The 26,598-nt window shown below is 39.3% G+C and overlaps 1 protein-coding gene across 2 annotated transcripts in view; it reads right to left on the reverse strand.

Annotated features, from left to right (window-relative positions):
* The window catches only part of DIAPH1 (diaphanous related formin 1), a 109,757-nt gene that overhangs the window by 44,109 nt on the left and 39,050 nt on the right, over window positions 1-26,598 (reverse strand). For both annotated transcript variants that reach the window (XM_058542751.1, XM_058542746.1), the window contains one exon: window positions 26,278-26,286. In XM_058542751.1, the coding sequence (XP_058398734.1) occupies window positions 26,278-26,286 (9 nt within the window). The remainder of the gene's footprint in view (window positions 1-26,277; window positions 26,287-26,598) is intronic.

Genomic DNA, 26,598 nt, shown 5'->3' on the forward strand with positions numbered 1-26,598 from the left:
GAATACACATTCTTCTCAAGTGCACATGGAACATTCTCAAAGAAAGACCATATGTTGGGAAACAAGGCAAGCCTCAATAAATTTAAGAAGATTGAAATTATATCAAGCATCTTTTCCAACCATAATGCTATGAAACTAGAAATCAACTACAAGAAAAAAGCTGAGAAAGTGACAAATATGTGGAGACTAAACAACATGCTACTGAACAAGCAACGGATCATTGATGAAATTAAAGGAGAAATCGAAAAATATCTGGAGACAAATGAAAATGAAAATACACCATACCAACTCATATGGGATGCAGCAAAAGCAGCCCTAAGAGGGAAATTCATAGCAATACAGGCCCACCTTAACAACAAAGAAAAATATCAAATAAGCCATCTTAAACTACACCTAACAGAACTAGAAAAAGAAGAACAAACAAAGCTCAAAGTCAGTAGAAGGAGGGAAATAATAAAAATTAGAGCAGGAATAAATGAAATAGAAACCAAAAATACAGTAGAAAGGATCAATGAAACTAAGAGCTGGTTCTTTGAGAAGATAAACAAAATTGACAAACCCTTACCAGACTCACCAAGAAAAAAAGAGAGAAGGCTCAAATAAATAAAATTAGAAATGAAAGAGGAGAAATTACAATACACACCACAGAAATACAAAGGATTATAAGAGAATACCATGAAAATCCATATGCCAACAAATTGGACCATCTAGAAGAAATGGATGAATTCTTAGACTCGTACAACCTCCCAAAACTGAATCAAGAAGAAACAGAGAATCTGAATAGCCCATTCACAAGAGATTGAAAAAGTAATTAAAAACCTCCCCAAAAATAAAAGTTCAGGACTAGATGGATTCTCTGGAGAATTCTACCAAATACTCAACGAAGATTTAATACCTGTCCTTCTCAAACTATTCCAAAAAATAGAGGAAGATGGAACACTTCCTAACATATTCTACAAGGCCAACATCACTCTGATACCAAAGCCAGATAAGGACAATACAAAGAAGGAAAATTACAGACCAATATCGCTGATGAACATAGATGCAAAAATCGTCAACAAAATATTGGCAAACCGAATACAGCAATACATTAAAAGGATCATACACCATGATCAAGTGGGATTTACATGAGGGACACAGGGATGGTTCAACATCCCCAAATTAATCAATGTGATACACCACATTAACAAAACAAGGAATAAAAACCACATGATCATCTCAATAGATACAGAAAAAGCATTTGACAAGATCTAACATCCATTTATGATAAAAAAAACTCTCAATAAAACGGGTATAGAAGGAAAGTATCTCAACATAATACAGGCCATATATGACAAACCCACAGCCAACATCATACTCAACGGGGAAAAACTGAAAGCCATCCCTCTGAGAACAGGAACAAGAGAAAGGCGCCCACTCCCACCACTCTTTTTCAACATAGTACTGGAAGTTTTGGTCAGAGCAATTAGGCAAGAAAAAGAAATAAAAGGTATTCAATTTGTCAACGAAGAAGTGAAACTCTTGCTGTTTGCAGACAACATGATTTTATATATAGAAAACCCTAAAGAATCTATTGGAAAACTATTAGAAATAATCAACAACTACAGCAAAGTTGCAGAGTACAAAATCAACTTACAAAAATCAGTTGCATTTCTAAACTATAGTAACGAACTAACAGAAAGAAAACTCAAGAATATGATCCCATTTATAATCACAACGAAAAGAATAAAATATCTAGGAATAAATTTAACCAAGGAGGTGAAACCAACCAGTGAAAACTATAAGACACTACGGAAAGAAATCAATGACGACATAAAGAAATGGAAAGATATTCCATGCACACGGATTGGAATAATAAACACAGTTAAAAGGTCCATACTACCTAAAGTAATCTACAGATTCAATGCAATCCCAATCAGAATCCCAATGACATTCTTCATGGAAATAGAACAAAGACTCCTGGGCCGGCCCCGTGGTTTAGTGGTTGGGTGCGCACGCTGTGCTGCTGGTGGCCCGGGTTCGGATCCTGGGCACACACCGATGCACGGCTTCTCCAGCCATGCTGAGGCCACATCCCACATACAGCAACTAGAAGGATGTGCAGCTATGACATACAACTATCTACTGGGGCTTTGGGGGGAAAAAATAAATAAATAAAATCTTTAAAAAAAAAAAAAAAGAACAAAGAATCCTAAAATTCATATGGGGCAACAAAAGACCCCAATTAGCTAAAACAATCCTGAGAAAAAAGAACAAAGCTGTAGGCATCACAATCCCTGACTTCAAAATATACTACAAAGCTATCATAATCAAAACAGCATGGTACCGGTACAAAAACAGACACAGAGATCAGTGGAACAGAACTGAAAGCCCAGAATAAAACCACACATCTACGGACAGCTAATCTTCTACAAAGGAGTGAAGAACATACAATGGAGAAAGGAAAGTCTCTTCAATAAATGGTATTGGGAAAACTGGACAGCCACATGCAAAAGAATGAAAGTAGACCATTATCTTTCACCATACACAAAAATTAACTCAAAATGGATTAAAGACTTGAACATAAGACATGAAACCATAAAACTCCTAGAAGAAAATACAGGCAGTAGACTCTTTGACATCGGTCTTCGAAGGATCTTTTTTAATACCATGTCTACTTGGGAAGGGAAACAAAAGAAAAAATAAACAAATGGGACTACGTCAGACTAAGGAGCTTCTGCAAGGCAAAGGAAACCAGGAGCAAAATGAAAGGACAACCCACCAACTGGGAGAAAATATTTGCAAATCATACACCTGACAAGGGGTTAATCTCTAAAATATACAAAGAACTCATACAACTCAACAATAAAAAAACAAACAACCTGATCACAAAATGGGAAGAGGATACGAACAGACATTTTTCCAAAGAAGATATACAGACAGCCAACAGGCACATGAAAAGATGTCCAACACCACTAATCATTAGGGAAATGCAAATCAAAACTACAATGAGGTATCACCTTACACCTGTTAGAATGGCTATAATTACCAAGACGAAAAACAACAAATGTTGGAAAAGGTATGGAGAAAAGGGAACCCTCATAAACTGCTGGTGGGAATGCAAACTGGTGCAGCCACTGTGGAAAATAGTATGGAGATTTCTCAAAAAATTAAAAATAGAAATACCATACAATCCAGCTATCCCACTACTGGGCATTTATCCAAAGAACTTGAAATCAACAATTCAAAAAGACGTATGCACCCCTATGTTCATTGCAGTATTATTCGCAATAGCCGAGATGCAGAAGCAACCCAAGTGCCCAATGACTGATGAATGGATAAAGAAGATGTGGAATATATACACAACGGAATACTACTCAGTCATAAAAAAAAGATAAAATCCTCCCATTTGCAACAACATGGATGGACCTTGAGGGTATTATGTTAAGTGACATAAGCCAGACAGAGAAAGACAAACACCGTATGATTTCACTCATATGTGGAAGATAAACTAACACATGGACAAAAAGAACACATTAGTGGTTATCAGAGGAGAAGGGGGTTGGCAGGTGGGCATAAGGGGTAAAGGGGCACATATATATGATGACTGACAAATAGTAATGTACAACATAAATTTCACAGTTATAAACTATTATGACCTCAATAAAATAAAAAAAAATTAAAAAAAAAAAAACCATGCTTTTCAAGTGCATTACAACACTTAACAATATTCAGAGCCATAAGGAAAACCATAAATTTCTAAAGATTGAGATCACAAGAGCATTGACCAAAATGCAATTAGCTAGAAATTAATAAGAAATAAAAAAAATCCTGAAAACTCACTGTGCTGGATAGAATAATAGTCCTCCAAAGATATCCACATCCTAATTCCTAGAACCTGGGAATAACAACGTTACATACAAAAGGTACATTGCAGGTGTGATAAAGTTAAGGATCTTCAGATGAGAGGATTATTCCAGATTATCTGTATGGGTCCAATGTAATTACAAGGATCCTTATAAGAGGGAGGCAGGAAGGTCACAGGCAGAGAAGAGACGTGATAACAGAAGCAGACAGAAAGGAAGAGAGGGAGAGGGAGAAAAAAAGAGAGGGAGAGGGAGAGAGAGAGGGAAAGATGCTATGCTGATGACTTTCAAGATGAAGGGGCCATAAGCCAAGGAATGCAGGCAGCCTCTAGAAGTTGGAGAAGGCAAGGAAATGGATTTTCACCTATAACCTCCAAAGGGAACACAGCTCTGTTAAGAGCTTGATTTTAAGACTGTGGCCTCCAAATAAATCTGTATTGCTTTAAGTCACTAAATTTGTAATTTGTTATAGTAGCAATAGAAAATTAACTCACTCCACACATTTGGAAATTATGTACTTCTAAATAACCCTAGAAAAGAAATCATAATGGAAATCAGAAAATTTATTGGACTGAATAATAAAAATGCTTCCTGTTATGGGCTGAACTGTGCTCTCCCTAAATTCATATTTTGAAGTCCTAACCTTCAGTACCTCAGAATGTGACCATATTTGGAGATAGGGTCTTTTTGTGTTTTTTAATTGATGTCTTAATAGTTTATAACATTGTGAAATTTTAGTTGTACATTATTGTTTGTCAGTCACCATATAAATGCCTCCCTTCACCCCATGTGCCCACTCCCCAACCCCCTTGCCCCTGGTAACCACCAAACAGTTCTCTCTGTCCGTGTGTTAGTTTTGGAGATAGGGTCTTTAAAGAGGTGATTAAGTTAAAAGGAGGCCATTAGGGTGGGCCCTGATTCAATCTGACTGGCATCCTTATAAGAGGAAATTTGGACACACAAGGAGACACCAGAAATGCGTGCACAGAAGAAAAAACCATGTGAAGACACAGTGAAAAGGCAGCCATGTGCAAGCCAAGGAAAAACACCCAGAAGAAACCAAGCCTGGTGAGACCTTCATCTAGGGCTTCTAGCCTCCAGAACTGTGAGAAATAAATTTCTGTTGTTTAAGCCACCTAGTCTGTGGTACTCTGTTATGGCAGCCCTAACAAGCTAAGTTGCTTCCTACCAAAACTTAAGAGATCCACCTAAAACAACAGTTTAAATGGAAACTTATGGTCTCAAATACATATATGAAAAAAAGAGACTGAAAACAAATGAGTTAAGCACCGATTTCAAGAAATTAGAAAAAGAACAGTAAAATAAACCCTAAAGAAAATTTTTCAAAGCAAATATAGATAAGAGCAGCAATTAATGAAATCTATAACAGAGGAGGTTAACAAAGTTCTTTTTTAAAGACTAGTAAATTCAACACACCTCTGGTGAGACTGATCAGTATTTAAAAACAAGAGAGAGATTAGGCAATGTTGGAACAAAAAATAGGACTGAAATAAATATGCTTCAGGCATTAAAATGAATAATTTCACACAAAATATATGTGCAAATTTAGATTAAATGGACAAATTTCTAGAAAAATATAACTTACCAAAGCTGACTCAACAAAAAACCTGAACAGTCCCTATAACTATGAAAGATATTAAATTGGTAGTCAAAAATCTCCTAGGAAACCGAGATAACTTTGCCAGCCAATTATTTCAAACATTCAAGGAATAAATAATTCCTCTAATCTCATATAAAAATTCTTCCATAGTATAGAAAAAGGAAATATTCCTCAACTCATGTTACAAGGCTAGCATAATCTTAATTACCAAAATGTGAAAGGACAGCATCCAAAAAAATCACAGGTTACTTTCACTCATAAACATAGGGACAAAATTCCTAGGGACAAAATTCCTAAACAAAATACTAGCAAACTGAATTAAGCAATACAAAATAAAAAAGACAATAGATCAGGCCCAAGTTGCATTTATTTTAGGAATGCAAAATTAGAAGCCAATTAATATGCTTCAAAACAATTACAGATAAAAGGAGAAAAATTATATGATAATCTTAACAGTACAAAAAGCACTTGTCCAAATTCAATACCCATTCATGACATATACTCTTAGCAACCTAGGCAGAGAAGAGAATGTACTTAATTTGACAGAGGATATTTACCAAAGCTAAAGGGAAAAACCACACTTAACAGTAAAATGTTGAAAACTTTCTCTTGAAGATTAGGAACAAGAGGAGGAGATTCATTATCATCACTTCACGCAACAACAGTGGTTGGAGGTCTGAGACAGCGCAGTAAGGCAAGAAAAAGAAACAAAAATTCTAAGGATTAGAAAGGAAGAAATTTGGGGCCGGCTCGGGTGGCGCAAGCAGTTAAGTGTGTGTGCTCCACTGCAGCGTCCCGGGGTTCGCCAGTTCAGACCCCGGGCATGCACCGACGCACCGCTTGGCAAGCCATGCTGTGGCAGTGTCCCATATAAAGTGGAGGAAGATGGGCATGGATGTTAGCTCAGGGACAGTCTTCCTCAGCAAAAAAAAAAAAAAAAAAAAAAAAAGAGGAGGATTGGCACATGTTAGCACAGGGCTGATCTCCTCACAAAAAAAAAAGGAAAGGAAGAAATTTGAAGATGATGATTGCACGCGCTCCGCTGCTGGCGGCCCGGGTTCGGATCCCGGGCGTGCACCGACGCACCGCTTCTCCGGCCATGCTGAGGCCGCGTCCCACATACAGCAACTAGAGGGATGTGCAGCTATGACATACAACTATCTACTGGGGCTTTGGGGGAAAAAAATACATAAATAAAATCTTGAACAAAAGTGAAATAAAAAATATCATATGAAAATTGGAAGTATCTAAGAATAAACTTAATAAAAGTTGTGTGAGATTTCTATGGAGAAACAATATAACTTTACTGAAAAACATTAAAAATGATGTGAATACAGATTTATAGATTCATAGATTAAAAGACTTGATGATGCTAAGATCGTAATTCTTACCAGATTGACTTACAGAGTCAGTAGAATAAAAATCACAACGGGTTTCTTTTTTTTAAGTTGAGAAGCTGATTCTAAAATTTATATGAAAATACAAAGGGCCAAGAAGAGCTAGGACATTCTTGAAAAAGCAGCAAAAGTTAGGAGGTATGAATACATATTATAAAGCTATAATAATCAAGACTGTGTGGTATTGACATTAGAAAAGACAAAATGATCAACAGAAGAGTCCAGAAAACAGACCCATGCATAAAAGAGCACTTGATATAACAGACTGGGCATGTCAGATGATTGGGAAAAGGACAGACTTCTCAAGAAACCAGACTGGAACTAACTGTGCATAAAAAAAAAAAAAAAAGAAATTGTATCCATATGTAAATAAATCAATTACGAGTCAATTAAAAACCTTAATGTGAAAACTATAGGATTAATTATCTTGATGACTAAAAGATTTCTTAAACAAGACACAATACACGTTAATCATAAAGGAAAAGACTGATAAATCTAAGCACTTTACATAAAGAACTTCTGTTCATCAAGACACTATAAAAAAAATGAATAGACAAGCCACAGATTTAGAGAAGATGTTTGTGATACACTTAAGTGACAAAGGATTAATATCTAGAATATATAAGGAATTCCTTTTGTTTGGAATATCACCATTTTGCAACCCTAATGAACTAACAGATTTACGCACTGAGAATCAACAGCAGCTAACACCACAGAAGGAAACCACATGTTACATGCCTTCTGAAGAGGAACCTAACATCTATTATGAAAAAGTCTTGGCAAAAGACAAACAAATGGAGGCTGATTCTGATTAAGCCTCTAGATCCAATTACCAACTGACAGCAAACACAGGGAACAGAAACATACAAATTACACGATGGGAATACTATCACAAAATCAGTATTATGGGAAGCTCCACAGGACAAATGACATAATTTTTCCATCAAATAAATTTCAAGGAAAAGAAAGAGAAAGAGGGAAAACCTACAATTAAAAGAGACAAAGAAGACATTTAAAAACACGGGCAAAACTAAACTATAGTGTTCAGGAATATAACCTTGGGTGATAAAACTTAAAAAAAAATCAAGTGATTACCATCCCAGTCAGGATAATGGTTTCTCTTAGAGAGGAAGGGGCACATGGAGGTTCCTAGGGGCCTCCTGGAAAGTTTCTATCTCCTGACGTGGTGTTTCAAAGGTATTCACCTTATAATCATTCACTAAGTTGTCCATCTGTTCTATGTAGCTTTCTGTATTTTTGTTATATTTAACAATAAAAAGTGTAAATATTAAAAGAAGACCTAAAAATCAGATGATAATAATTTGGAAGAGAGGAAAGGGAGGGGTAGTAATATAAGTATCAACATCCACGCTCTTATAGCAGGGTGACAGTAGATAAAATCTTCAATTTATAAATCAAGAAAACGAGGCAAAAGCACAGTATTTAAGTATTACTATACAACAGAGAACATCAATGATGCTGATAAAAACTTTAAAAAAAAGAAAGGTTTAATATTCCAGGTAAGGGATGAAGGCATGGCCTAAGATTATGGTAGGGCTGGAGACAGACAGAAATAGGTGGGTTTGACAATTATCTAATAAAAAGAATCAAAGAGGCTTGGTATAAGCAAATACTGAACTTTAGTTAGTAGATTGGTTTCAAAGCGGTATGAGTTAACAATGAGGTAGAAAGTATTTAATATGTATCGTGGGAGTAAAAACAAGTAAAAAATACGCTGTGGATAACAGGAGCCAGGTAAAAGGAATCTGTGGTGTTAAAAGTCAGGATAGTGGTTACTCTGGGTCAGGGCGGGAGGAGTAAGGGATCAATTGTAATTGAAAGTGGGTACAAGGAGTTCCCAGGTTTTAGGAATGTTCTGTTTCTTGCTGTGGGTATTGATTACATAGATGTAAACTTCATTTTTAATTCTGTGAAAATTCATTGACCCATACACATATGATTTGTATACTTCAACCTGAAATAAAGAGAAAAAGATACACACACACCCCTCTGATTACAACAATATAAATGTATATATACAGTATAGGCAAATACAAGGGAAGATGGACAAATTAAACGTTTGTTAATATAGTGAGATAATATAACTGTGTGTTAATTTTTAAAACTGTCACCCACCAGGGAACTGTGAGAAAGGCACTACAGGCATGAGTCTGGACACCGCCTCTATTTCTTATCCGTAGATAGCCGGCCCTGGTTCAGCTTAGACACTAGGTTGGAGGAGGGAGGGACCCCACAGACAACCAGCAGTAACGATAAACAGTCAAAATGTAGAACCCATAAGATACTCCCATTAGCAGCCTTCCCAGCTCTGTTATAGGAATGGTCCATTAATTCAGCATACAATTATTATAGCACTTAACATATTTATAAAAAATGACAAGGGCTGAGTCATTTCAGTTTATAGAATTGTGTGAAACTCAGAAGAGACAAAAACAGAAGTGGGTACAGACAGCACCTTAGCACAGAGCGAAGGAGGAGAATTTTATTTGCAAATGGTTGTGACTCTCTGCTGCCAACAGCAGAAAAGAGGCCCTTAATCACTCAGCTGACTCTGGTAAAAAAGCATGTCAGTGCCAGGTCTATGTTTCTAGCTGCTGCAACCCTGACCCCTCGGCAGATTGTAAGCACTTTTGCTAACGGGAACTACAGCTTCCACACTGGCACACAACCTAGTCTCCAAGGACCAGACTTAATGAGTGCCCTGCCAGCCCTGCCAAAAAGTCAGACCCTGCAACTTCCCTTCTGTAACCTGTGTTCTTCCCAGGAGCAAGGGAATAGACTCCCTGCTGTGGCTGCTTCAAGTCCGAGTCACTGACCCACTTCAGAAGGGGGAGAAAGAGCATCAAGCAAGAGCTCTCACTTCATCATCTGCATCTAAGTCAATCTCAAGAATAATCTCCAAAAAGGTCACGGTGGGGAAGAGTGGGGATGTGATAATGCTGAAGCCATGAAAGAATTTTCAAACGTGCCTGCGCCCAACACAACATTATATTTTTTCTTTCTGTAAAACGGTTTACGAAGTGCTGCTAATTCATTAAGTCTGATCAGGGAGAAAGGTTGCCACTGAAGCAAAAAGAAAGTGGTTGGAAGACAAGCTGAGGATCTGGAATCCCCCTAGGGATGCAGCTATTACACAGCACATAAATCTGCTGTCCCAAAGCTTAAAAGCTCTCCTTTAATTCCTAGGAAAGAGCATGGTGCACTTCGACCATGTTGCTTGTTGAGAGCAGTCTGCAAACTTTTCTAAAGACTTTGGGTAACAGGCTATCATGTCAGAAGAAACATGCCACTCTCCGAGTAAGAGACTCCATCCAGGCCTTTCTCCCTCTGAAGGTTGCAGAGCATTGCCCCTTCATTTCCTCTCTGGGGAAATCCTAAAGATGGGAGGCTCTGCTTTAATAAAGAGTCTTCTCAGTTCCAACCTGAGAGATCCTCCCTCCTGCCTTAAGAAATTAAGTCTATAAACAAATTGCAAGATAAAAAAATGAGAGACACTGCAAGCTCAACCCTGCAGACATCAACCAATTGCAATGTACAGACTTAGTTGGCTCTGATTCAGATGAATGAACTATAAAAAAAAAAATACTGTAAGATAATTTCAGAAACTTAAACACTGACTGGATATCTGATGATAATGAATTTTTTAGATGTGATAATAGCAATATAATTCTTTTTTAAGAAGTCCTTATTTTTTGGTACACATTCTGAACTACTTAAGGATTAAATATGACTAACGAGGGTATACTTTTAAATAACTGGGTGGCAAGGAAGAGATTAATGCAGGTAGATGAAACAAGATTGGCCGTGAGTTGTTTTTTTTTCTTTTTTTAAGTCGGATTGTTTCCCTGGAGTCATTAAGACATCTGATTCTCCTCACAACAACTGAGTGAAAAGGGTACATTTTTTTCTTAGCTGATCCTATAAGTGAGAATACCACCCTAAACATCTCTGTCATAAAAACCACCTAAACTCAGGCTTAGATTGTCCACCAGGCAGAGGGGGTGCCCTGCCTGCTGTATCAAAGCTAGCACCCTGTCATTGTTAGTAGGTGTCCAGTAGCCAAACACCACTTTGTTCTTTGCTCAGCTGGCAGGGACTTGCTGCATCAACTGCTGAGGATGCAGGCAGCCTGCAGCAAGGTAACTCCCTGATGAACAAGTGCTGAGTAAAGGAGTCTGTGGCTGCGCCTCAGCCTGTCTCACTCCCTCCCCCAGACAGGCTCCTCCCCTGCCGAACTCTTTTTTCCTGCGTCACAAACACAAAATGGAGTTAGCTGGGAGCAAAAACAATCTGTCTAAAATGGCTGAATGCAGTAGGGAGTGCCAGGCAATAAAGCGTAGGGAGAGGGCACCCCCTGCTGTCCAACAGAGGGACCCCATTTTTCTTTCTTCACTATTTTTGCATGTATCAGAAGAATCAATCTTCCAGAGTCCAAGCTAATTTTTTCACGAATCTTTACACCTATGTTGAATTCTAAAATTCAGAGAATAGAAACCGAGGCACAAGAAGAGAAAATAATTCTCAGTCTCTGAATACAGAGAACAGTCAAGGCACAGAGTCAGTAGCCCCATGTCTGTTATTGCTTGGTTCTGGTTAGTAACGGAGTTTCTAAGGGCCCACAGAAGGGAAAGGAGGTCTGCCTACAGCACAGTATTCCTCAACTTTGGTAATGAGCTAATGGCCTGGAGTCCCGCAGCTATAGCCATAACTTCCCCAGGAATTCCTGTTGCAGGCTTCTCTCAATGAAGACCACAAACAGGAAATGGAGGAGTGGGGAGTTGCCTGACATCCTGGAAACTAAGTTCTTAAGAATGCAGGTGGGAGTGAGTAAGTGGGGTAGGAAAAGGGACTTGGGGAAAATACTGTTGAGAACACAGACTGGCTCTAAAGCCAGTTACATCTGCAGGGCTGAAAGATGCAGGCTGAGCTCTAAAGCAACTCCACCTAACCTTAATTCTCACTCACTGACTCAGGATCACACACCACTTGCTCTGCCCAAGATGAAGCCTGTGGCATTTGTCCCTATTCTACAGGGAACACCCTCTATAATCTTATGCTGCACCTCCGTTGAGTAAGCCAAGTACTCTATGACTAAAAGAGAATACATGAGAAAGGCGGAAAAAGTGGAAACATGGTGAAAAATCTGCAGATCCAAGTCACCAATGGTTTCCACTACTTAAATGAGGTAGCACAAACGTGTGAGTTTATCCAACGTCCATGAAGTGAGATAATGGGGGTACATGCAACTCATATGAGCATAGAACCGTAATAGGAAGTTAAAAAAAAAAGTGGACTCTGGTACCACTATGGTTCTCTCTGAAGAAACAGGGTCTTTGTGGAAGAGTCTTAGATCTCCCTAGCATATCTGAAAGATTAGAATACTTAGTAAGATCCCTAGGAAACAAAACAAACTTTCTGTGAGGATAACATAGCTATAGAATCACCAAGTCCATCCAGCATACAATAAACCATGTCTATTAAGCTCTACACAGACTCTCTGATTCTGGGAAGAGGACAGAGCAAGAGGGTCCTATCATGTGCTATCACGTAAGAAGCTGCCCATGTGGAGGAATTCTACTATATATTCCTCACAGCTGTAATATATATGGGGGAAAAATTCAGCACCTCAAAGCCCTTCATAGGTATGCACCACAGGGGGAAAACAGATAAACACCATGCCAAGTGAACAACTGTTATTCTTGATCAAAGGTAATCAGATTCCCATCACTACCTCTTGGCCAAAACAAATATTTATCTGCTAAATCCCACAAAACTAGACTGTCACGGATGTGCAAGGTGTAAGGACAGATGGAACAAACTGGCAGAAACGGATAAACCTGAAGGACAAGAACAAAGCCAGACAGAATTCCAAAGCTATAAGAACCTAGTGCTGAGAATTAGGAAGAAGGGGGCAAGTGGAAGTCTCAAAGGGTGGCAGAAAAGAAATATTAGATATCTGGCACTTCACAAAGCATTTGATCATTCAGACAATATACTCATTGAGTTTAACAGACACTTTCCCAGCACACCCAGGATGGTGACTCAATAAGGGAGTGCTAAGGAAGAGATCAGCTTCAGAGATGTGCGTGGGTGGGGACTAGAAGGAGAGGCACTGCCCCAAGCAAGTCAGCAAAGGGGTAGGGCAGGTTTATGCAAGGGAACCGCAGGGCTAGAGGGCAGGTGAAAAGGGCAAAATCAGGTGCTAGGAATAAAGCTTTTTCTTTTCTTAAAAAGTGAATCTAAATAAGGTCCATTCATTGCAACTGGTTAATGTATTTTTAAATTCTCTCTTAACCTTATATGTTCCCCTCCATCTCACTTTTCCCCTTGAGATTTGTTGAAGAAATCAGGACACTGGTCACTGGTGAAAAGCAAAGGGCACTAGCACAGTGCCATGACGGTCCTAGAAGCAGGCAGCTCGGGTTTCTGTGACCATGCCTGCCTTCTTGCCACTTCCCTACACTAAATGCTGGATTCTGAGCCCAACAACTCTGGGGTCAAATTCTGGCTTGGTATTTACTTGCTATGAGATCTTAATAAGCAAAAGATATATTAATTCTGTACTCGGTTATAAAATGAAAATAATATCTATTAGGCAGCATTGTTTTAATAATTAGCAATAATAGGTGATAAGCCCCTATCACAGTATCTGACATTAAATAGGTATTCTTGAATAAAATAGAATAAGAAGGCAAAATACCTTCATCTTTTTCTAGATGCTTAGAGCAGTTTTAATTTCTGCTCTGTCTCACCCACATGTACCTAAATACTGAGTGAACTGCAGATTTCTAATTCATTCTCTGTAACAAAGGATCCTAGAAATACCCTCCATTTTATTCAGGGCACTGGGAGGGGAAGTAACACATAACAAAGAGAACAGATGGAATAAACACCCAGCCCCCAGCCTGAGTCCGCAGAGGCAGCTGCTGGTTTTCGTCATACTGCTGTTTTTTTCCCTTCTTTGTTCCTAAGATGGAAGCCAGGAAATGGTGGGGAGAGAGGGGGGAGACGGGGTGGGGATGAGGGCAGGACCGTCATCACTGTTACCGAAAGTCACCTGATATTCTCCTCCAATCCCTGGTCTCTGACCTCACAATCTGGAACCTGAGCCAAAATAGCTCAACTGCGCTCACTCCGTGGCTGAAAAGAAAAATGCAAGCAGAACGGGAATGCAAGCAGAATAGGAAAAGGGGAATATTCCTCTTGAAAGGATTTTAGCAGTTTTTCTTGCCAAGAGGAAATTTAAACAGACACACACCAGAGTGTCTTATATTCTAATCTAAAAGATCCAAAAGAAAAAATCACTGACTCTATTATTAGAACAGAGTAGGGATTACTGTAGGATCAGGAGGGAAGAATGATTCCATCCCACCTTGCAGACATGGGGTTATCAATGCCCTTCTGTTGCATAACTGGGGTTCCTTTACCCAAGGGAGCTGAGAGAAGAACAAATAGCTTTTTAAATTGGAATCTGACTTTTCAAAGAGAAGCAGGCTAGGATCAATGTGGAGAGTGAAGTAAAAGATGCTGTTATCTGCTCTGTAGAACTGGATATTAGCACTCTGCTTTGCAGAGATTAATTTATCAGGGCCAAGTACTTCTAGAAACCCCTTTTCCAAGCATCTTGGACACTAGCAAATTTCCTTCTCAACCCTTTTGTCTCTCCTATTATAAAAATAAAATGACTACATTATAGAAAAATTGAAGGAAAAAAACCTAGCACCATAACAAAATCTCTGTTATAGTATTTTGGTATATTCCTTTTCAATCTTTTACTTCTGCATTTTTTCTGTAAAACACAATTGCAATAAGGGTTGTACATAACTGTTTCCTGCTTTTCCCACCTAACACTGTATCATGATCATTCTTCCATGTTGCTCCAAAAGTGATGGGCCAGAGTTATAAAATAGGACAGTTACAGGGTCCTAAGTTCTAGAGCAATTATCTCCAGAACAAAAATTGAGAAGGAAGCAAGACAAAAACAGGGTAGGTCACCCCTTTCCGTTGAAGACCATACGCCTTTATGGAGAAGTGTCTCCATGCTAGTGATACAAAGCTCTGCTCCTGCTCAAGAGTATAACACTCCCGGGAAGTAGCTGGAGGTCTGTAAGGCTCCTTAGCAGAACTTTTCAAGTCTCTCTTTCCCATAACACTTCAGGTGTAAGGCTCTCATATGAATTGTTGTACATTTAGAATTGGTGTGGGTAACTGCTCAGTCGTTACATAAGAGAGTTTGCAAGGAAAACAGGGAGAACAAAAGGACATATATGCACATGCAGGGTAAGATGCAGCCAGATCAAATGGGGTATTGCGACTACTGTTTCAAAAAAAGGATAGATTACCTCATTACTACATTTTTGTTTTATCCTAGTGCTTATTATAAAAGCAATGCCTGCTTATTGAAAATTCAGATTTTTTTTTTTTAAATGAGAAAGATCTCTATTTACTGACATGAAAAATCTTCAGGATATAGAAGCAAAGTATAACAGTATGTTACTTTTTGGTAAGGGGAGGGAGGATAAGATCTATATTAGTATTTGCTTATAATTGCATTTTTTAAAAACACTGAAAAGATAATCAAGAAACTAATAAAAATAGTTACTTCTAGAGAGTGCAGGAGGAAAGGATGGAATGGATGAATACTGGGTGGGAATGAGACTTTTTTATATTGTCTTGACTTCTGAACTACGTATAATACCTATGTGAAAAACAGATAATCAAAAAGCAGAAAGAAAAGCCCCAGAGGAAATATTCTGTGGTATAGATATCCTTAGTACTCCCTGAAAACTAGTCTGTCTACAGTCATACGTTCATAATTTTTTTTTTATTATTCATTTATTTTTTCCCCCAAAGCCCCAGTAGATAGTTGTATGTCATAGCTGCACATCCTTCTAGTTGCTGTATGTGGGACGCAGCCTCAGCATGGCCGGAGAAGCAGTGAATCGGTACGCGCCCGGGATCCGAACCTGGGCCGCCAGCAGCAGAGCGCCCACACTTAACCTCTAAGCCATGGGGCTGGCCCTACAGTCGTATGTTTAGAGAGAGATTTGTCCCGTATCAGCAGAAAAGATCTAACAATTCCCAAAGAATGTAAGGGATCCTCAGAACAGTGCTTTTTCCTTGAGGCAGCAGTTTTGGGCTCCAGAATGTAGCCAAACAGCACTGGATCACTCTTCTGCTTATCCCAAAGCCCAGCTCTGCTCTGACGTTTCCTGGAGATCCCAGTCCTCCTCCTAAACACACCTCTGATCCCTACCAACTCCAGGTCTCCGTGGTGAGGGAATAACCACACCGGAACAAGAGTCATGTCTGCACAGCTGCAACAAATTGTGATCTGTACTTCCTCCAGTTTCTCACAACTCCATCTTTTTGTACAAGCCTGAGAGACCTCTAATCATCTGTCCTCCATCCATCCTCTCTAGCCTAGTTAGTCTCTAAGTGGTCTGCAGCTACTTCACTGACCCCGGAGAACTTCTTCAAAACATCCTTCTAAGATGCCTATTGAGACCTCGCGGGGATGATGGCAAGAAAAGAATTTTGTAAAAACAAGTTCCCCTGAAGTAGCACCTCCAAAATGTTAGCAGTCAATAGAAAATGTCAAATTGTTTCTTAATTAAACTTGTTTGACCTCCATAAAAAAAAGGATAATACTTTTACAATGACCTACTCTGAGAGAGATATCAAAATGTTATCATGAGAAAAAGTAGAGAACAGCTTCTAGACTATGGCAGAGAGTGGGAAGACAGCAAGTAGAAAATGGAAAAAGAAACACTGAAGCAGATCAAGCCAGATTAGTATATCTTTAACAAAAATACATAGGGTGCTTGTTAAAAATGTTCTCTTCTACAGTCCTTGTAACTTGGACTCTCTGGAGGTAAAGTCCAGGAATTTACACCTTTAACAAGCTCCTCATGTAATCCCTATGCACACTAAAGCTTGGGAATTACTGGGAGAAACAGACATTTAAGTATGGGGACTGACTGCACCAAGAGGAGAGAAGTTTAGGCAATCTGATTCCCCTACAAGATGGTCTAAGTCTGAGACAATGTCATTTAAAAGGACATTTTGTCAGAAATCAAATCTGGAATCTGCAGATAATGGCGGATGGTATCTTGGGTTTAAAAGATACAGTTTCAGTCTATATATGTCTAGAATAGTAATACAGGTACACACTAGAGTTTGAATAGCTAGAAAGAGGCTCTAAAACTGGGATTATCTTGGGATAATTAGGAGTTAACAAATGACACAGAAGGGTTGACTATAAAAAACTTTCTGCACAAGCAAATTCGACCCAAAGTAGGCCAGAGGAATTCCCTGAAGGAAATGAATTCAGTATAGCATCTCTGGGAAGTTATCAGTATATAATCAGTGTGTAGTTTTATTATGTGCTTCAAGCAGCTATTTAGTAGAAACTGAGACAGAGATGGGATTATGAATGTGTATATGATGGGGTTACAAATATGTATATAATGTATATAATTCTACCAAGGTGGTAAAATACAATCCTCTCTTTAAGCCCTCTGAAAGGAAGGTTATGCCTTCATGAAGCTATCATACAAAAACAAAACCAAAAACCTTCTCCAGCTTCTGAGACCCCCAAAGGAAACTAATATTGCTCCTATTAAAAATACCAGTTGCAATGCAACAAGATCCTTTTGTAAAAGCGCAAGCTACAGCTTCTTGGCCTAATTTTACTGATCAGTCCTCCAAATGAATTTCCTGACAGGTAGAGGGCAGCATACCAAGCAGTTTGTATTTGAAAACAAGAGAGGTTGCCTCTCTCCAACGTGACTACATCACTAGCGGACGTAACAATGACATATCTAAAATAGAAGAGATCCATGTGCCATCTGGTGGCAAAAAGGAGAAGAGCACACTGCAGATACAATATATCAAATTCCTCCAGTTTAGAAGGAATTAAAGTTTAATTATCTTTATCTGATGACACCCTCCATAAATCTCCACCAGTAAGTCTTCCATGGAAACTACATCAGCAGCCTTCATGCAAAAGTTTTAAAGCTTTGCACTATTTTAGCTCTACACCCTCAAATACTGGTTGTAAGCAAGCAGCAACTCCTAGTGCCTGACCCCAGTGCACAGAAAAAGGAGAATGAAACTCAGACCAAGACAAACAAAACAACACAAGAACTTACTTATTTAGCAAGCTGTCAAAACAAAAGAAGAGTTTGAGATGATGACAGATAACATCCAACACAGCTTATGCAAGAAAAAAGAAGAAAAAAAGATAGTAACAGAATCAGAAGTTTAGAACTGAAAGGTATCTTTAGGTTCATTTATCTCATTTTACAGATGAGGAAAGAGTCAAAGTATAAAGGAAAATCTCTGATGCAGTCTCATTGTGGTCAGATTAAAACAAGATATCACTTTTCCCCTATCAGACGTTAGGATAAATAATTTATTTTTGGTGGAAATGTTAAATTGGTACGATCCTATACCTAGCAATTTGGGCCCAGAAATTTTATTTTTAAGAATTTACTGTGGGGCCGGCCCTGTGGCTTAGCGGTTAAGTGCGCGCGCTCCGCTGCTGGCGGCCCCGGCTCGGATCCCGGGTGCGCACCAAGGCACCGCTTCTCTGGCCATGCTGAGGCCGCGTCCCACATACAGCAACTAGAAGGATGTGCAACTATGACATACAACTATCTACTGGGGCTTTGGGGGAAAAATTTAAAAAAAATTAAAAAAAAAAAAAAAAGAATTTACTGTGGAGTGGGCCAGCCCCGTGGCTTAGCGGTTAAGTGCGCATGCTCCACTGCTGGCGGCCCAGGTTCGGATCCCTGGCGCGCAGCGACGCACCCCTTCTCCAGCCACGCTGAGGCCGCGTCCCACATACAGCAACTAGAAGGATGTGCAGCTATGACATACAACTATCTACTGGGGCTTTGGGGGAAAAAAATAAATAAATAAAATAATAAAAAAAAAAGAATTTACTGTGGAGAAACACAAGTATACAGAGATAAATATAAAATGCTGTTTCCTGCAGCATTGCTTGTAATATAAAAATTGGTAACTTAAATTCTCAGTAAGGGATCAGTTATATATATTCGTATGACTCATCTGACAAAATTCAACTATCCATTAGAAATAATGAGGTAGATCTATATGTAATGACATCAGAGATGCTGAAACATGTTAAGCAAAATGCAGAACACTATATACCATATGGGATCACACAGACTACATTTAAAAATGTGTATACCATCACATTTCTATAATTTTATGTTTTAATTTTCCTGTCCCTTAATTTTCCAGTAAGGTTCTATTTGAAAATTTCCCAAATTTTCTCACATGAACTAAAGGAGAAAAGGATCTTGCCCATTCCTTTATTAGAACAATATATGCATATGAAAGGTATGGTTAACCACGGTCACTCAGAGGGGAGAGAGGCAGATTTTATATTTTCAGTGTATTCTATACATTTGTTGAAATGAGGATATCACATTATTCAGGAACTGGTTTCAGACAAGTCACAGAAAGAGGGTAAAATAATGGTAGAAGTCTATGAAGTTCCTCTTCCACTTGAATTTTCTCAGTGAAGTAGAAAGAAAACATCCTCAACTGAGAATGAAGATGAGGGAGATGTTGCACCTTTTGAGGAGAGAAAAGGTGTGAAATAATCATTTAGGAGAGTAAGGAATTGAATGGACTAGAAATGTCTAACATCTGATTGCCTGGCAGCATCAAGGGCCAAGCAACACTGCAAATTGAACTGAGGAGAGCCAGAGAAAGAATAGCCAGTGAGTGGGCCAGCCCCGTGGCTGAGCGGTTAAGTGCGCGCGCTCCGCTGCTGGCGGCTCAGGTTCGGATCCCGGGCACGCACCGATGCACCGCTTCTCCGGCCATGCTGAGGCCGCGTCCCACATACAGCAACTAGAAGGATGTGCAGCTATGACATACAACTATCTACTGGGGCTTCGGGGGAAAAAAAATAAATAAATAAAATTAAAAAAAAAAAAAGAATAGCCAGTGAGGTAGAAGAAAGAGTAAGAGCATCTGCCGTCCTGAAAGCCAAGCGAAGAAAGTGTATCAAGGAGGGCCAGCTGCATGTTTTTCTCCAGCCATGTTCACTTGCACAGCAACAGGTATAGGGTGGATCGAGATGGAATTAACCAGGACTGCGGTCTTGCCAATCACGTATGATGATGTGAGAGACAGGTAATAGAAGGAAAAAAAACAAGGGAGTGATTATTACAATGATTAACCATGGAATCTTAGCTGAGGAGGAGAGTGAAGTCATCGAGGGGACAAAGGACAGTGAAAAGGTGGTAAGACAAATGGACTGGAAGTCTCAGAGGGGCTGGAGGATTGCTGGGGTCAGAGAGCGAGGTAAAAAGACAGAACGTGGGTGATATGAAATTCAGACTGTGGAAGGGCTGCAGTTATTGGTGATGACCATAGGAGGGAACAGGTGAAATAGGGCAGAGGACAAGATCACCAGAAAAATAGAATTCAAGGACTTGCGAGGCTAGAATATTGGTAGGATCATGACCCTTTTGCATAGAAATCACTAAGAAATAAGATAAGAGTGGTATTGGAGTACTGCAAAGAGTGGCCAGGAGCTAACTGGTTGAGACAGGAGGAGTGACGGGATATTAGTAGACGATAGCACAAAGACAGGAAACGGGTGATATAATTTGATGTTGTAAGAGTCAAAATTATGGGTTTTTAGGAAAGAGAAAGGTAGAATGACCTGAAAGTGGCAATGAAGAACAAAGAGGACATCTACCCCATCTCCAGGTCCATAGGGGTGACATTTATGGGAGGAAAAAAACAACCACATAAGATGGCAAGAGGGAAAGCGGTGTTGAGAGAAAGCCAAGTTTCTGGTGAAGCTGATGACACTGGAGATTTTGCTAGTAAGGGAACATGAATTCCAGAGGGCACGGTGGACAGGCTTCCAGAGTTCAGGTGGGATGAGAGGAGAAGACGAAATAGGAGATACACAGAACCTTACGAGGATTCCAGTACGGGAGATGAGGATAACCCGGTCTGGGGCCTCCTGTGGTTGAGTGACATAAACCAAGATAAAGGGCATAACGTCAGATCCAGTGGATTCAAAGCAAATAGTGATGGCAAGGCTGGGAGTATAGAAGAGTATGTGAGGGGGTAGTTGAGGTTCTTCTTTTACGCTACTGGTGACGGGGAGATGACAACCCAGGAGGTGTGTACTTATTAAATGTGCAGCACTCCTCGTAACCCCAGGTGATAAGGATAGATTTATGTTTTAAATCATAAGGGAGTACTATCTGATATTATGGAACTTCCCTAACAGTCTAACCCTACTCAAAACCCAAGAGAAGTTAGTAATTAAAAGACAACAATCCCAACAAATGTTCACTTGAATAGAACCTAATCTTATACACTTAAGAGGAGTAAGGAACTGACAGAACAGACCCCTTTCTGACAAGAGACTCACTGAATAAGGTGGGGCATGTTGCACCCTTACCAAAATCTTATGTCTAGAGGTTAAAGTTGCAGAAGCTGTAAAGATTCACTAGGTCATTTCCTGATAAAGATTCAACCGGGTGGATGCCACCTAGCAGACAGAAGAGGATCACAGGGAAAAGGAAAAAGACCCTTATATCCCTTTTGGGAAAGAGGGGATTGCTTCCCCACCACAGGCTCCTGTTAAAGCCTGAACCAAGAAGGTTTTGGGAGAGGAGCAGATAGCTAAACCCACTCATTGCTGCCAACAGTTCTCACTTGTGAGACAAGAGCACAAACCTTGGGATTGGGACCCACACAGTCAAACCCTAACTAGAATACTGTTCTTGTTTATGAAATTCTCAGCTCTTGGTCAAGATCTTAGTTTTTAGCAAGAGTTCTTTCTAAATTACTGCCACTAACTACTTGGAGAACTGTTCTGATGCTCACAGTTCCCATAATGCACCTCACACTTTAACAGGGAGAGGGTCTAATGCTACATATTGTCCATTGCACACCTACTAAGGGTGATTAGCTTGTGGATCTGGAGTCCAAAAGGTTTTTGGAAGGAAGGAATAAACCTAAAAAGAAAAACATCACTCTACTTAGGACATTAGTTATCACCATGTTTCAAGAGAGATTTTTAATGGGATCATGTCATCAACAAAAGAGAGTAAGAGTTAGAAGGAAAGCAGAATGAAAAACTAGTTATCTTGCACATATAAATAATGACCTGAGGCCACCACAGTGATAGAAATGCTCCCTAGGAGAAGATGAAAAAAAAAAATTTAACTACTGAACATGTTCCCAAAGAATTCAAGAAGCAGAGTCAATAAGGAGACCACGATAAACGACTCCTTGCTGAGCACCATAAGGAAAGTGAGAAAGTGAACAAGGACTAGAAGTTTTATAGTACTGTCTATCAAATCAATAGAAAATATTCCCTGGCAAAGAATAAATCAACTAAGTAAATTCCTAATTTATAGGAAGTCAAGAGTTCAGAAACAAGAGACTAATCCTTAAGAGAGAAAAATGTTTAAGAGAACCTGTAATATAAATCTCAGGACCAGTTCCTCTGTCTTAGCTCTTCTCTTAGTAAAAAGGCACACATCTTCCTGAACCTTAACGAGGCAGTGGTTGGAGACCTTTGACTATAGGAGGCAGATGTAAAGAGTGAGGCGGGAGCCGGCCCCGTGGCTTAGCGGTTAAGTGTGTGTGCTCCGCTGCTGGCGACCTGAGTTCGGATCCTGGGCGCGCACCGACGCACCGCATCCCTAGTCATGCTGAGGCCGTGTCCCACGTACAGCAACTAGAATGATATGCATCTATGACATACAACTATCTACTGGGGCCTTGAAGGAAAAATAAATAAATAAAATTAAAAAAAAAAAAAAAAAAGAGTGAGGCGGATATTTTCTTTAATGTACATTCCTGGAGGAGCCAGTAGGTATATGAGAGGTTTCAGGTATCAGTAAAATATAAGGGGAATACAGCCACGTTTAACAAAGAGCAGGGACTTGTGTTTAGCAAGTGAGGGAGGAAATACTGCAATATTATGAAAACCTAGTGTCCAAATAACTTCCTTATCAAGACTGGCAACTACTGGACTGAAATCATCTAAGCAGGATTTCTACTGTACCAGATAAGCATGCCTGCTATCTCCAACTTGATAAGTTTTGCTACAGTTGAATGTGCCATAACCAGAACATTCCTCTGCTTCTTCAACCCTAAATATCCAGTATCTCACTTACTTTCCCTAATCTAATGTGTTCCTTTTTTGTACTCCTAAGAGTCACTGTCAATTCAAGGACATTTGTGCCTGAATGAATGAAGTGGTTGCAGAAGCCAGCATACACCTTCTTCCAGCTTTTTTCTGGATCTAAGCTCTCAGGGTGGGGACATACACTTCTGGAAAGCAGAGGGCTAGAGCATGGACTTCGGAGTCACGCAGACTGGAGTCTGAACCTTGGCTCTGGCACTTACTATATAGCCTTGAAAAAGTTATCTAACCTATGTCTCTACTTCTAACATTTACAGAGCAGTCATGAGTATTTATTATTTAACTATATCATCAATATTAAGACTATGAATGAGAGACTTGGTAACAAACTGGTAACCTACTTGAAAAAAGGATTAAAGGAGAAGGTATTCTGAAATGTTACACTAGAGATGTTTAAAGCAAACCGGAAGCAAAGTAAACCTTGCTTTCATACTGATAAGATCTGGGTCCTCTGAATCCTCACCTTTGAAGTTTCTAGAGCTTGAAATTCCTTATCTGATAAAAACCTAAACTCTAAGAAGCCCAAAGTCTTTTTCACTGAAGTATTCTTTCGGGGGCATGTTGTGAGGGGACCACTTGGGAACAGTCTGTATTGAGTTTGCCAGCCTGAGCACCAAGAGAGGGAGGGTCAAAATCGCAACTGGAAAGGCAGGGCAAGTTAGTCACCCAGTCACAGTGGGTGTTATACAAGGCATTGGGTCCATATGCAGCACTTCCATCTGCTACTTGATGCCCATACACACAATATCAAAGCAATTACTTGTCTCGAAGAAACACACATTAAAACAAGCCCTAACCGTCAAATACTGCTTGCATCACCACAGATTTACAGAGGAACTCGCAGGGAAAAAAGATAAGAAAATGTAGAAGAAAAAATTAATCAGGCAACACTAAAGTCAGTAAAACATTGAAAATGCAAAGAAGAAATAATTTTTTAAAAGGGGATGTGTTTGTTCCTTGAGGGGAAATGACTGAAACCATACAGATGTAGCATGCGTGATGAGAAGCAGGAAGGTTTTGCTGCATCTGAGTGTTGCAGATAACTGTTAGAGTTGGGTGAACAGTAAGTACTTATGACTAGATTTGACAAGAAAAAAAGTCTCTTCCAGAAATTTTTTAAAATGATTAAGATTTAGGATGTCTAAAAAATTGCTCATGATTTAATAATTTTTGAGAACACCTCCTCCAGTGTTTCCTAATGGAAAGACTGGGAAATTAAGACAGTGTGCCAATTTAACACTTGAAGGTCCTAACTAAAACTAAGGATAAAGACTAGCTAGAAATTTCCTGCATCAAAATAGCAGCAATCTACTAGTGATGATTATTGCTACATGAAAATCAATACTGCCACTAAACTAAACTGACTAATTTATAAATATTCTTTTTAGATTAAGATACAGAGATTTCTAAGAATAATTTAAGGAAAAAAAACCCAAAGCTATAGGAAGTTAGAACCTTCAATGAATAGAAAGTAATTTCCAGAGCAGAAATTGAGCTGAAGGAGCATTAAAAAGTTTGGTTACACTGCTGAAAATAACAAAAGATGAGAAAAGGTCTTGCCTGGGTATTTTAAAAATACTATATACTAATTCATAGCGGGAATATAATGCCAAGGAAGACCACTAAACTGCAGAAGACCCCACTACAATCAATAGTAACACAAAGGTACAGGATAAAAGAAGGATGGGGACATAACCGGGGAGGAAAAGGGCCCAATCCCTGTACAACTGCGGTGGCACTCAGAGCACAGCCACAAGAAAGGGATCTATCCCAGAGGCCAACACAGGGATAGATTCCGTGAAATTACAAATTAGGAAATCATTTGATTTTGATTTTCATTGTTAACTAGTCTGTTGATATACTAGAGTAGTATAAGTGATCATTATCACAGTATTTTTAAGTAAGAGGGTGGAAGTAATCCCCTGGGCTGGACTTTAGTTCAGAAGGTGACAGTCTTCTTAAGAGCAAAAGGCCACTTTGCCCTGAATGCTAGGGCAACGGGACAAGCCTGAACACTGTGATCTTACACTCCTACATACACTCATGTAACTAGGGGCCACACAAAGCACCTAGCAATCTGTTAGGCTCCTTATTAGAACAAAGTGCAGCCTGGTTCCACGAGATCACTTAAGGAGAAAAATAATAATTGTCTTTAAAAATGCTTATTTAGGGCCGGCCCCGTGGCTTGGCAGTTAAGTGCGCGCGCTCCGCTGCTGGCGGCCCGGGTTCGGATCCCGGGCACGCACCGGCGCACCGCTTGTCCGGCCATGCTGAGGCCGCGTCCCACATACAGCAACTAGAAGGATGTGCAGCTATGACATACAACTATCTACTGGGGCTTTGGGGGAAAACATAAATAAATAACATTATTTAAAAAAAATATTATTAAAAATGCTTATTTACTAGGTTGAAGATGGAGAGGGGAAATGCTCCAAAGTTACACTTAATTTTCGTCATAATAAATCTACAAATAAACAAAAAAGCTGGAAGTAGATGGAAATACAAAATTATTGGGCAATGATTGTCATTAAGTACATGACAAGATCTTTCAAATACTGTATCCCTCAGGGGAAATAACTACAAGTGTTCCATCATAATGCAGCACAAAACCACAAGAATTAGGAAGTGAAGAAAGAAGAGGGCAGAACAGATCAGATCTCCTAAAATGAAGGGGAAGATATGAAGGTGAAGAAGAAAAGCAAGAATTTATATTTAAAAAAATGGATCAAATTTCAAGATCCCTGGATCTGGTCATATAACCTTGGGCAAGCTACCTAACTGTTCAGTCTATATATGCTACAGAAGGGAGATAATACGCATCCTGCCTATCTCAAAAGGTTTCTTTGCGTGTCAAAGAGGGCAACAGAAGTTAAAGCACTTTGAAAATTGTAAAACACAACCCAAATGTAAGGTAATGATTATTATTACTTAAGTTGTCCCTCACCTTCCAAAGAAAGAACAAGTATATGGTAGCTTCAACTTAAAATAATTTTCTTCCCTGTCAGTTAACATCACAGCTACCAGTCCTACTGGACTCTAAAAAAAACTAGCAAAAGAGAAATCAACCCCAATCTCTGGTCTCAGTTTTCTAAAGAGAAATTCCTTTATATCTGTTTCATTTTTACTCTAATATTCAAAAGACCCAACTAACAGGCTCTTCTGTATTCTTACCTTTCGAAGCTGCAGAAGCAAAGGGCCAGGAAGTTCCGAGAAGCCATCAGATATTGGAAAGAAATGGAAGAAACAAAAGGAATCACACATGGTTCTTTGTTACTGTAGAGAGTTGTTCAACCACAAGACATATTGAGGACTCTGCCCAACCCTTGTCAATTAAGTATGTAGGTCTAGAGATGGCACCTTAAGGTAGTACCACTTAAGAGTATCATCAAAATGGGCCCAGACTGAGCTTCTGTCACTTTAATCTAATATCGCCACAAATTACATTAACACGTAATACCTACATGCAACAAACAGTTCTCTTTCCCAACCCCA

The sequence above is a fragment of the Diceros bicornis genome, chromosome 1, assembly GCF_020826845.1.
Source record: "Diceros bicornis minor isolate mBicDic1 chromosome 1, mDicBic1.mat.cur, whole genome shotgun sequence".
In the NCBI taxonomy this organism is placed as follows: Eukaryota; Metazoa; Chordata; class Mammalia; order Perissodactyla; family Rhinocerotidae; genus Diceros; species Diceros bicornis.